The sequence below is a fragment of the Cheilinus undulatus genome, linkage group 13 (assembly GCF_018320785.1).
Source record: "Cheilinus undulatus linkage group 13, ASM1832078v1, whole genome shotgun sequence".
Lineage (NCBI taxonomy): Eukaryota > Metazoa > Chordata > Actinopteri > Labriformes > Labridae > Cheilinus > Cheilinus undulatus.
Window position 1 is genome coordinate 38,696,910 of NC_054877.1, and position 12,700 is coordinate 38,709,609.

Consider the following 12,700-nt stretch of genomic DNA (forward strand, 5'->3'; position numbering starts at 1 on the left):
TATGAACAGAGCAAGGCCTGAAGTTGGAGTTCGCCACTTCCCTTGAAAAGTACGTAATCTATACAAAAAAAGACGTGACGGTAAAACTTGCGCACGTGTAAGCAAAGTCTGACCTGTGCATTTTTCTGCATGCCTTATGGGCCATATTTTGCTTCCTAATATATAAACGTGTTCATATTTACCTCTAAAAACCTGCCAGACATTTTATTATCAAAGTCACCTTTTTTCCCTCTGACCAGAGGTGGTCAAACCTTTACCTCTTCATTCAATGTAGAAATCCAAACACCAAGAAGTAAGAAAAACTGCAGACTATAGCGCCAGTACTTATATTAATATAGAATATTGTCCTTGTTATCTGTGAATGATTTTAAGTTTGAATGCTGTCACATAATGGCACATCGTCTCATAATCTGACATGCTGATCACCTTTGTACGTGGATGAAATTTTTACTGATTTACATCCCTTATCGATCAATCAAAACTCTCTTTACTTATCTCCTATAGTGGCGGAGAGATCTGAAATTACATGAATAAATCAGTGTGGGTCCCCAAATTTAAGTAAAAACTGCAATGTGAAGCTTGTGCACAGTGTTGAAAGGAGCACACGGCCCCGCATCTGGTGCTACAAGGACTGCCGCCTCTGTGCATCAGTCTTCTTGTTGACATTGAGCTCAACCAGCATCCTCTGTTCATACTTTAATATATCAAACATGCTGGAGCACGGCACCAAAACACGACTAAGTACATGTCAGCGTCCTTCCAGACTGCACCGTGTGAAAGCATCACATCTCCATTGACGCCACAGCACTTCTGAAGCTGAGTAGTGAGTCATCTTAAATGATGCTTAGTCTGTCACTTCTTTGTTTGTACAGGGACAAAAATAACAGATTATCATCTAAAAATAACACTTTAAACTAGAGGGACTATTTTAATCAGACTGAAGCGGCTGAGAATAGAAAACCATGGACTGACAAAGATCAGAAAAGAGAGAGAATGTGTAATAATCATGGATGGTCTTTTTAAGCAGGGTTTTTGTCCTCTATGTCAGTTTTTTTAAAGTAAATAAGGTAATACAGCTGACCTTATTTTGATGCCAGTACTGACATAAAGCTAATAAAGTTAAATATACTCGAGTATGCTCTCTGAGGCCATTTCTTCACACTGTCCTCCCATCCCTCCATAGAAGGCAGAGGAATAATCACATTATCCCTCTGAGGCGCAACAGACGGTCCTCACACACTTTAATCTCTGAATCGCTCTAATAAACAGGACTATAGCAGCTCCGTACAATGGAAACCCCAGCCCCTCATTCAGAGAGAGCCAGCACTGGAAGTCACACCCAGAATTCACACAAGATATCCTAGAGGCTGGGAATAAGGTGTGAATATTGTGAACATCAGACTAATGTTACTGAAAACACTGGAGGACTAGAGAGTGACACTGACCGCAGGCAGCCTGTGGCATTGCGTAAAACTTGTGAGGAGTGAAGGTGGAGCTTGCGGTCCTCCTGTGTATGAGGGGAGGTGTCCCAGCCCGAGTGGGGGATGATCACAGCGTTTGTCAGCACAGCCAAAGCATCCTGGATGATGGGCATCTTCAGGGCGTCACATGATGACAGGTTCCACAGTACACCTGAAGAACAGAGAGAATGAGTGAGAACTAGATGGTGAGAGTGCAGAAAAACTGTAGTTCTTTGAGTCGACATTTGAGTTCAGAAGCACCTGAAGTCACATATTCAACCCAGACATGGGCCTGGGCCCGCCAGTGGGTCCCACCGGCCCACCCTAAATGACTTAAAGAGAGTAAACTTTCCCTGGTTTCACTTTAATGATTCAAATTTATTATTATTATTATTATTATTATTATCAGTAGTAGTAGTAGTAGAAGTAGCAGTAGTAGTATTTTCAAGGGATTTGGGAAAATTTGTTTGGATGTATTTTGACATTTCATGGCAATTTTTCATTGATTCATCTCTGATGGACACTCAGACCGTTCATTTGAGACACGTACATCTCAGAGAGGATGCACCATAATTTACCAGTATGACATATTTTCACTTTGAGATTAAAAAAACAAACAAACAAAAAAATTCAACTTTATTCACAAACAAAGTCTGGCAGGTCCATTCATGAAATAACCACCCTGCAAACATTACTGACTAAGAAGCATTTCATAAATAAAACAGAAAAAGGTCAGCAGTCCAATCTGGGATTAAATTATGTATAGATCTGTTTTAGAAGTTAAACAGAAGCTTGCTTTAGCTTTGTTACGCTAACATAGCTGGACTAGCAACATGATTAATGTTACAACATAAGCCAATGTTGCTAAGTTAGCTTTAGCAAAGGGAGCTTTGGCAAACTTAGCTTAAGCTAATGTAGCTACGAAGACACCACAGATATCTAGCCTACACAGCTGCTTTGTGAGCTTAGCTTAAGATACATTAGCTACATTAGATATGTAGCTCCTTTATCTAAAACTAAGTAGCAATGTAGGCTTTAGCACACATCGCTAATGCTAATGTAGACATGTAAATAACATAGATACCTAGCTTAGTAGCTGCTTTGTATGCTCAACTTCAGCTATGTTAGCTTTAGCTAAGTTATCCTAAGCAATGTGAGCTTTAGCAAACATAGCTCAAGCTAACTTAGCAACATAGGTTAATGTAGATACGTTGCTGCTTTGAAGGCATATGATAGCTACATATATGTATACTCTATGGGTATCTTACCTAGCCAATGGAGCTACATAAGCTAGCTTGCTGGTTTGAATGCTTTCACAGAGAATAAGTTTTTTCCTGTAAACAGACTGTTTACCCATTTTTATTAAATATTTTATAATCAGGTCTTGCTGGTCAGGTTTTTACCTTTTAACTTTTGGTATCCTTACCGTTATCTGAACCCTAACCCTAAACAGAAGTCTAATCCGATTTAATTTTGAAAGTTTTAGCATGTATTTCTGCTCTGAGATATATGGTATCTCAGATGAACAGTCTATCGGAGTAGCCATCAGGAATTAACATTCTGCAGCCAGAATGTTTGGAAATTTTCATTAATTTCCATGGAAATTTCAGGGATTTTGTTTGGATGTTCAGGGATTTTCTGTTATTTTTGTGATGTTTTTGGGAATGTATTTGTAAATCATCTGGGAATTTGATATTACATTTTAGGGGGAATTGGAAATTTTGGGGAATTTGCTCAAAAATTTTCAGAAAATTTCACTACATTTTTGTGAAATGCTTTATTGAAATATTTAGCTTTTAGTTCCCCTGAAACTTGGCAAATATTTTGAAAAAAAAAAAAAAAAAAAAAAAAAAGGGCTACTTTTTTTGGGATCCTTTTAAAATATGCTGAGGAATTTTTTTACAGAAATTTCAGGTAATTTCTTTGGATTTTGAGGGAATTTATGTGGATCTTAGAAAGGAAATTTTCCGATAGATTTAAAACTTTAGGGGAAATTTTGTCCATGCTTGTCCTTAACAAGTCCTTGTGGTCCATCATCAAAATGACTCCACCATACCTCTCTCAATGGTTGACACAATTTCTTACTGACTGAAGACCCCCAACAACCGACCGACTGGCTGACACAAAGCCAAATATCTGCTCTAAAACCAATCCATTGCTGTATTTTCTACAGACACAGGATCTTCAGGAGATTTCTGGACATCCTTTTTGGTCAAAACTTCTTCCTGTTCAAAGACAAGGCGAAGCTTTTAAACTTATGAGAGTTTAAGTGGGAGAAACTGAAATGCAGTACAAGTAAAAGCTAAGGTTTCAGGTGGATGTCAGTTTCGTATTTGAACAGCCATAACTCTAGAATTGCAAAAATATGCATGGTGCATGCTACTGTGGTGCAGTTGCAAGAAAAAAAAGGACATTTGAATATCTTGAGTAAAATCAGCTGTTTGCCGGCATCTCTGTGCAGAGAATAACATCACCTCCCTGGGGTGAAAGGCAGAGAGGTTTTATCTTTGATCAGTCTCACGAATCATCTCAAACATATAAAATATCCTCCTGCACACAAACACACAGGGGCACGCACACATCGGGGCTCAAAGGACGTCCACATCCACACAGTGACAGATGAAGAAGGCTAATTGCCTCAGCCTTACATCATGAGAGGCAGCAGGAGGTTATGAATGCATGACTATATGGAGGGAGAGGAAATGAGCCTGTTGGCTATCTCTCTTTGTCTCTGAGACGACTGTTGTCTCTCATTTGCACTGTATTTTGATTCCTGTTATATTTCTGTCATCTGCAACATCTCAGATAAAATAATTGTTTGTCTTCCTGCTTCTTCTTTTGTTTCCTAATATATCAGAGATTCTGCTCAGGCTACAGTCTTTGTCGGAATGAAAAACGTCTGAGGATTAAAGGTTAGAGATTTGTTTTCAATACCGAGAAAGTTAAATGTTTGGTTCTTTCTGTGTATATTTCATTTTCTTAGATGCCAGCAACACTCTTCAGAAAAAGTTGGGACAAGAGCATGTTTACATCTCTGTTACATCCCATTCAGTCCTTCTTCTAAGGACTGAAGACACTGCTTTGTTAAGTAGTAAAGTGAGATTTTTTTTTTCATTCTAGTTTGATGCACATCTTATGTTGCTCATCACTGTTGGTTTTCCATCGTCATATTTTGTGCTTACTAATGTGCTGTATATTTTCAGTGGGAGGAAGGTGTGGACTGATGCAGGCCAGGCCAGTCAAGTATAGTACCTGCACTCTTATAATGTGAAGCCATGCTGTTGTAACTCATGCAGAATATGGACTGGCATTGTCTTGCTGAAATAAGGTGCTGTCTGAATAGAAGCATATGCTAACCTTGCAAAGCAGTTGGATTTGCCCGTTTCCGTGTTTCTCACTGTCAAACCTATCTTGCAAAGCTCCCATTTGAACAGACTGGGCCCTGTAAGAAAGTGACGGGACCAATCAGGACTAAGAGGCAGTACTGTCGGAGGCGGTGGCGGAGTTGTAATGTAAGCAAGCAGCGACAAAAGTCAGGTGCAATTATGATGGGAGAGCTTAGCGTGGATGCATGGAAAAACTGCACCAGCCCCTTGTTGCTGCTTATGTATGTCACGACTCTGCCGTGCCTGAAAGTACAGCCCCTCGATGCTGATTGGTCCTGTCACTTTGTAACCGGGCCCAAACTGTTCAGAAGGGAGCTCTGCAAGATGGATTTGCCAGTGAGCAACATGGAAACGGGTGAATCCACGTGCTTTGAAAGGTTTACAAAGTCGTGTACTGACATGTCTTCAGTCACCATGGGTGACTGTACCGGTCAAGCAAAACTGTTAGACAAAGACCCACTCGGATCACCATCAACTGCTCCATGTTTCAAACAGATTTCCGACACATCCACTGAGAATAAAACAGACTTACTGGTGTGGATTTAATCTTTAAAGACCTTGGCAAGTCACTCAAGTTGCAGGCTAGCTAGAAAAGCCTTTGTAAGGGCTAAGAAGGTATGAAGGTAAGAAGGAGTGCCTCCTTTTATACCCAATAATGGCACTACCACCTGTTATCAACCAGCCTTCTTACCTGTGGAATGTTCCATGTGTTTTCTTGCACCTGTCCCAACTTTTTTGAAAAATGTTGCAGGCACCAAATTTAGAATGTGTGTTTCTTTCAGAAAAAAGCAATAAAGTTTGTCAGTTTGAACGTTAAACTTGTTGTCTTTGCACTATACAGTTTATGATCAAATAAAGGTTGAAGGACTTTTAAGTCTTTGGTCAGTGATGAGTGTGTTCAGCCAATCACCTTCATTGGAGCCATCATGATGTTTTTAAAGGTTCTGTCCTTTTCAAACACTGTAAATGGGGTGCTAACTGATGGATGTAAAATATATCCCATGTTATGTTTAGGTGAAACAGTCTATCTGGTGTGTCAGGTTAGGTCTGTCTAATCTTGAGAGTCAGAGCCAATATCTGCTCCTGAACCAGCATTATTTCTCCAAATAAGAGAGACTGAGGAGCGGAGGGCGACGACCTTGTTTGTGACTTTATGTGCCATCCAGTGAACTGAATGCGTGAGAAATTGTGCCAAGTTGTGTGTGTGTTGGATCCGTAGCTAGATAGGCAGCTTGACTTCCCGCTGTGATCCTGATTCAAAATGCTCACCAGAGGGAGAGAGAGAGAGAATGGTCAAGAGGGTAAGGGATAGAGAGTGGAAAAATGGAGACGGAGAAAGGCAAAGAGGACAGGAGAGAGACAGGAAGAGAGGGGAGACCAATTATTAAAAACCCAACCACAGAGGGATAAGAGGGCGAGTGAGAGAGTCGGAGGAACGGAGAGAGAGAGAGAGTTATTTCCTCTGGGTCTTTGAGAGAGAGAGTAGAGCAAGGTCTGTCTGCGTCCGGTCGGTCGTTCAGCTGATTAATTTGTGACAGGAGGGATTTCTGTGCTCCGTGCCTTGAATTGCTGCTCTAATTTATATGGTAATCTTCTTTAAGACTTCAGCAGCATACAAAAAACCTTTTATTTCATCTCTGCTAAGCCTGAAACCTTTCTATATTATTACTAAACACATAAACATACATGTTTACGCAGCACACAAGGGTCATATGATGCTCCTCTCATGTTCACTCTCCTGATAAGATTTTCATCTGCTGGGAGACGATTTGGTTCTTTTTAGCATTCATGACTGCCAATTATTACTACAAATAATGCTTCAAATGCTTATCCCTCACCAGGATCTCATGTCACCTTGAAGTTAAGCACTGCTGGAAGTAGTTTGGGTGGTGGGTAGCAGCTCAAGGAGAGCCACTGTGGGACACAGGGATGGTTTATTTATAAGGAGAGTTTAGAAGGACAGGTGATAAATTTGCCTGAGTTGGGACACTTTAAAAGTAAGACCACGATGGGCAGCTATAGGAAGTATAGTTGATTTTGTGGCAGGGCTGCTTGATGATTAAGGTTAGAGGTCAAACAATATTGATTTTTCAGGGCTGATACCAATACAGATTGTATGTACTGCCCTCATGGGACCAATATCCAATATTTGGAACTTAAATGCACTTAAAGGGAAAATCACTTCATGTCAGCATAGCAAATATTAATTGCTATGCTTCTGAATTGATTCAAAATGTCCAAAGTCCATGCATACATTCATCTTTTTTCGCTTATTCAAGGCAAGGTAGCAGCAGTCTGAGTAGCCAATGCAACCCAGATCTGTGGAGGGCTGCAATGATGGTTGTCCCTCTGGAATTTTGTCTCATCTCCACACAGGATCTCTGGAGGCCTTTGTCTTCCAACTGGTCAGTTTGGCCAGACGATGAGCTCCTGGAAGAGTCCTGGTTGTGCCAAACTTCTTCATGTCGAGAATTATGGAGGCCACAATGCTCTTAGGAACCTTCAGTGCAGTAGATTTTTTTTTTGTCCCTCTCCAGATCTGTGCTTTGCAAGAATCCTGTCTCTGCAGGCAGTACCTTTGACCTCAGGCCTTGGTTTTTGCTCTGATATGCATTGTCAGCTGTGAGGCCTTCCCAAATCATGTCCAATCAATGCCATTTACCACAGGTGGAATCCAAAAAAAGTGTAGAAACATCTCAGCAAAGATCAAGAGAATTGGGCAGAGGCCTCTGTTTTTGCAGAGGGTCTGAATACTTATGTCAATGTGATATTTAAGTTTTTATTTTTAACAAATTTGAAAAAAAAGTTTAAATTCTGTTTTCATTATGGGGTGTAGATATGTGAGAAAGAAATGCATGTAAAAGCTTTGGGCTAAAACCTGATTAGAGAAGCTATAGCTAAAACCTGTTTTTGACATGCCAAGTGTTGAAATGTCATGCTCTGTACAGGCTGATGGCACAGATGTTTTCATGAGTATGTGTGATGGAAGGAGAAATCCATTTTTCTCATTTGGCTCCAGGATTGGGACAAACACCCAAAGGATTTCAAACATAGATGAGTTTAAAAATGGAGTAGTATTGCTCTTTTAGCTCTGCTGACTTCTATCTCCCTGCAGACGTGAAAACAGTGGGTGTGAATGCTGATTAGAAAGAAGTGCTCAGGGTGTAAATGAACAGTGAAAGCCAGGAAGGGCATTGATATGAACATTTCGATTGTCAAACTCAATTTGACCAAAATCACGTAGCCCTGATACAAAAATCAACTATAGCTGTTACAGCTGTTTAGCATGGTCTGATTATTTTATTACAGGCAAGTAATGGCATAGAAACCTACCATGCATGTGATGACTGAGCATTTGTAGAAATATAAATACATTTATGCAGCACATTTATTTTATCAATGTCAACAGAAAAATGCATGTATGCTTCAGACTTTTAGACTTTTAGCACTGTGTAAATGGAGACTTCTCTTTGATACAGTTGGAAATCTCTGCACACAGAAACACCAGAAAGGAAACCGGAGTCAACAATTGAAGTGCTCCAGGTTTGTTTGTGATCTTCAAACCTTGTACACATCAAATTACATAACCTCAGAAGAAATGTGCTTCTTACCTGTAAGCAGCTCCCGGATCTCCACGTCAGTCGTCTTCCGGAGGAGTCGGACCAGAGCTGGTATTCCCCCGCAATTCTTCAGGGCGATCTTGTTGTCGTCGTTGGCTTTGCCGTAGACCAGGTTCCTCAGGGCTCCACAAGCACTGCGGTGAACGTCTGTCATCCGATGGTCCAACAAGTCCACCAGCAGCTGGATGCCACCCTGCCGCCGGATCTGCAGACAGAGGAGCGACCAATATTAAGGAGGCACAATATTGGAGTTTTTCCAAAATCCAATATGCTGATATCTCCAAACTCATTTTAGCTGATAATGATATATGCACACATTTTTAATTGTCTAAAACAGTTGTTTTTAACCTTTCTTTCCCAGGGCACACTCAATCAGGCATAAGTCTCCAGGCACACCATATTCATATCCATACAACAGCGAAAAATTGGCACACCTAGACTTGCCTCAAGGCATACCAGTGTGCCTTGTTACACCATTTTGAGAACCGCTGTCTTAAAAAAATCTTCTTAAACAATAAAAATAGCTATAATTTTACAGAATGGTGTTGTAGACCATAAAAACACACTTTGACACATTTTAGCACACCTGCTGAAATGGCATAAGCCTAAAATTTGCTGAACTCAACGCTGATGTGGTTTCAAAAACAGGGCATATGAGACAATATGATTAACAATACTGGAATACTTAATAATCTGCACATTCCTTTTAATTATTGGTTGACTCAGAGTGCTGTTTAAGAGACCACAGACAATGCCAGATGGCACTCCTGGGTGCCATGGAGAAGTTAAACGACATCCTGTTACCAAGTCAGAGTTCAATATTCATTCAGTCCCCATTATAAAACTATTTTAAATCAACACATTATATGTAGATAATGTTCCTGCTGCCAGATGACCGGGCAGGCAGTTAGCTATTCATGTCCTTCAGCATTCTTTCTCATTTTCAGGCATCTCAGTCAAGGACAAAAAATGGTCTCACTGTTGTTTGACTACCCTGCTATTACTACATTCATACTACATTTTTCATCACAATTTCAACATCCGTCATCTTTTTCACCCGTCTCCATCTATTTATAAACCTGTTGGATTATTGTTGTGTGTGAAGAACTTTGTTTGGCCTCATATCGTCGTCTCCGTGGGGATTAATAAAGTTGAACTGAGCCGAATCAAGTTGACATTGAAGGGACAGGCCAAACTGTTCTCTACGAGATGCTGAGCAATGAGAACATAACAGACTCCAGACCAGAGCACTTTGCAGAGAGGACTTAGGGATGAGGAATAAGGAGTTCTAGCTAGTGAGAAGTTTAGTGGAGTTTACTGATCAGTAATTATATATTTTATATCACATTGCAATCATTTTGCAAATTACGATCCCATTCAGCACATCTAGACAATTATACAAACTCTGTTATCCAAAAGTAATCAGACTGGATTATGGCAATCAAATCAGATCAAATCAAATTATGAGATTGGGTTTTATGAAAGGATTGTGAAATCATGTTGATATGCTAAACAGGTTGTGCTGCAGTTGTTTGTTGTTAGTTTTAAACAAGTTTCTGACACGTCTCGCGAGGAATCTCAGCCTATTCTTCTTTGGCCAGGCTCCTCCAGATTTAACAGTCTTCTGGCATGGACCTTGGTCTTCAGGCCAGTCAGTAACGCTCACTTTGACCTTCTGGAGGTAGTTCTTCACCAGGAGTGATGTATGTTCCTCACTGAATATGAGGATGCAACAAGCTTTATGCTATAAAGGAGGAGGCTGGGGTGGAGGAAGTTAAGCTTTGCTAGCAGCAGCAGAGTGGTGCATAAGCATTAATGTCAGCATGGATTAATGAGTATACCATATCTAAATTTATGGCTGTGTTGAGAGAAAGAGCTGTGATTGGCTTTGGGAGCTGTTATGCAATAATAAGGATTGGCTGATCACAGCCGGGCGTTTCACTATACTCTCCTGAATGAACTAATGCTGGGCTTCATTTGTTCCCAGACAGATGGTGGCAAAGCTGGAAAAGATGTTGTGAGAAGCCAAAGACCCACATTGACTGATAAGGTATGGTGATGTATGATTTTATTTTTCTGACTGCAAAAACCAAATAGTGACAACAGAGATGCTACATTTGAGGCTTTTGAAGTAAGCATTTGCGATTTCTATCTAAACAAATTCAGAAACTCTATTTAATTTCTAAAATTAATCTTTACTGAAAGTTTTTTTTCCGTTAAATGAGCCAAAGTAGTTCTGTTAGTGTGCATGCACCTGTGCATTTGTGTGGATAAATACCTCAGATTTGATCTTGTTGTCTCCGAAGCAGAGGTGCTGGAGGTAAGCAGCAGCATTGGACTGGACTGATGGGAACTGATGCTGCAACATCTGGATCACCTCAGGCAGCTCTGGATCCCTCCAGCCAAACTCCCTACAGAGACACACAGAAAAGATACAGTATGTTTCCATGTGTGCAGAGATGAAGATGTTTATTTGGGTTTATGTATGTGGAGATGAATTTGTGGAAATGAAGCAGGCAGCATGGTGTCCTATTGTAACCTGGATTAAAAAGGCTCACCAGAGGAAGATGACGGAGGGCAGAAGAGAGAGAGGGCAGGTGTAAAGTTTGTAAATTAATTATGAGAAAGAAAATAAAGTTGAAAATTGTTTTTTGATTTGTGTAGGTTCTGGAAACACCACTCATCAGCAGCAGCATGGTCCTGGGTTAGCAGGGCCATGCCCTCATAAATATGGGAAAATGTTCTTCATATAACCTAGAGCACACTGTTTTACATTTTCTTGGAAGCTATACCAACTAGACCAATGGTTCCCAATCTGGGCTGCAGGCACTGCAAGGGGGTTGCCAAAGATCTCAGGAGGGCGCAGGGCCCTGTCGACTGTCAATATGGGAGTCACACTAAAAGATTGAAAAATAGAGTATCTTTCCATTTTTGAAAAACAAACAAACAAAAAAAGCCAAAATGTTTGTGAAAAAATATTGCATTTTTTAGATTACTAAGTTGTACATTTAGAGGTAAAAATTACTCAGAATTTCCAACTTAAAAAGGTATAAAATTTACATTATTGACTAAAAAATGTCAAGTTTTTAAAGTCATGAATTTATGACACTCTAAAGTCAAATATAAACAGCAAACTGAACTGAAAACAGTGGAAAACAGTAACTGATTAGAGAAATGCCTCGTCTACATCCAGATGATTATTATTTATTATTTAGATGTATTTTACCAGTGGGTACTGAGGGGATGAAACAATTCATAGATATAAGAGGGGGCCTTTAAGAGTAAAGGTTGGGGACCACTGAATTAGACAATTGAACTGCATGAAAAATAAGCAAAAACCCTAAATAAGCTATTTGTTTTCAATCAAAGCACTGTTGCATCTTTCATTCACTTCTGTAGTCTGAATGTGGGCTTAACATTTATTTTCTTACATGCAAACACAATCAGACTTCGGCCTATTTCTGTCTCGTTTTGAAAAATTTTTCTGCAAACACAGGATCGTTTCAGGAAATGTCTGCGTAAGCACAGAACCACTGAAAATGACTGAAAACAGTGTACTATACATATCAAACCCGTAAGTGGTGCTGTAATGCTGCCACAGAAATGCACCAAAAGAGAGAAGATTACAGGAAACTGCTCAACACTTTCTCTTGGTTGCCCTTCTGGTTGTTCTCCGTGGTGGATTTAAGAACATCTGGTGCATGCTGTTCTCCATGAACATTTGTTGTTCCTGGTGGTGGTAAAGGAGCATCAGATTTTGCTGTGACAACCATAATAAGCTCAGGGGCTTCTGCAGCACAAACACAACCTTCTAATCCGTCATTGTTGTTTTGGTTTGACCCGTGCATGCGACTTAAGTTGGCTATGCTATGCATGATGTAATCATTTCAAGAAGATGCAGTTGGCCATCCACATGGAGACGAAACTGTAAGCGTTCACAGATTTGTTCACTCTGGGACCCTGTCTCCAAAAGTAGCATTTACGGACTCCCAAAACACCATTTCCATGTGGATAAAATGCCGATACGACTAAAAAAAACTTTTGTGTATACTCCTGAATTTGTCTCTGTATGGACGGGGCCTCAAAGTGAACAAGGTCTTCTGTACGTCCTAATTTCTCTGCTGGGCCTTGACTCAGAGGTCAGTCAGTGTAAGTGTGTTGTGGAGCAGCAGTCATGTTGTTGTCTGCCTTCAAAATTGACCATAAGATGGGGAACAGCCAAACAGCGTGAGGT

At 40.3% G+C, this 12,700-nt stretch overlaps 1 protein-coding gene across 10 annotated transcripts in view; it reads right to left on the reverse strand.

Moving 5' to 3' along the window:
• The window catches only part of ctnnd2b (catenin (cadherin-associated protein), delta 2b), a 273,868-nt gene that overhangs the window by 37,988 nt on the left and 223,180 nt on the right, over positions 1-12,700 (reverse strand). For all 10 annotated transcript variants that reach the window (XM_041803815.1, XM_041803814.1, XM_041803823.1 and 7 more), the window contains 3 exons: positions 10,745-10,877; positions 8,458-8,671; positions 1,446-1,632 (listed from right to left, as the gene is read on the reverse strand). In XM_041803815.1, coding sequence (XP_041659749.1) covers positions 1,446-1,632; positions 8,458-8,671; positions 10,745-10,877 — 534 coding nt within the window. The remainder of the gene's footprint in view (positions 1-1,445; positions 1,633-8,457; positions 8,672-10,744; positions 10,878-12,700) is intronic.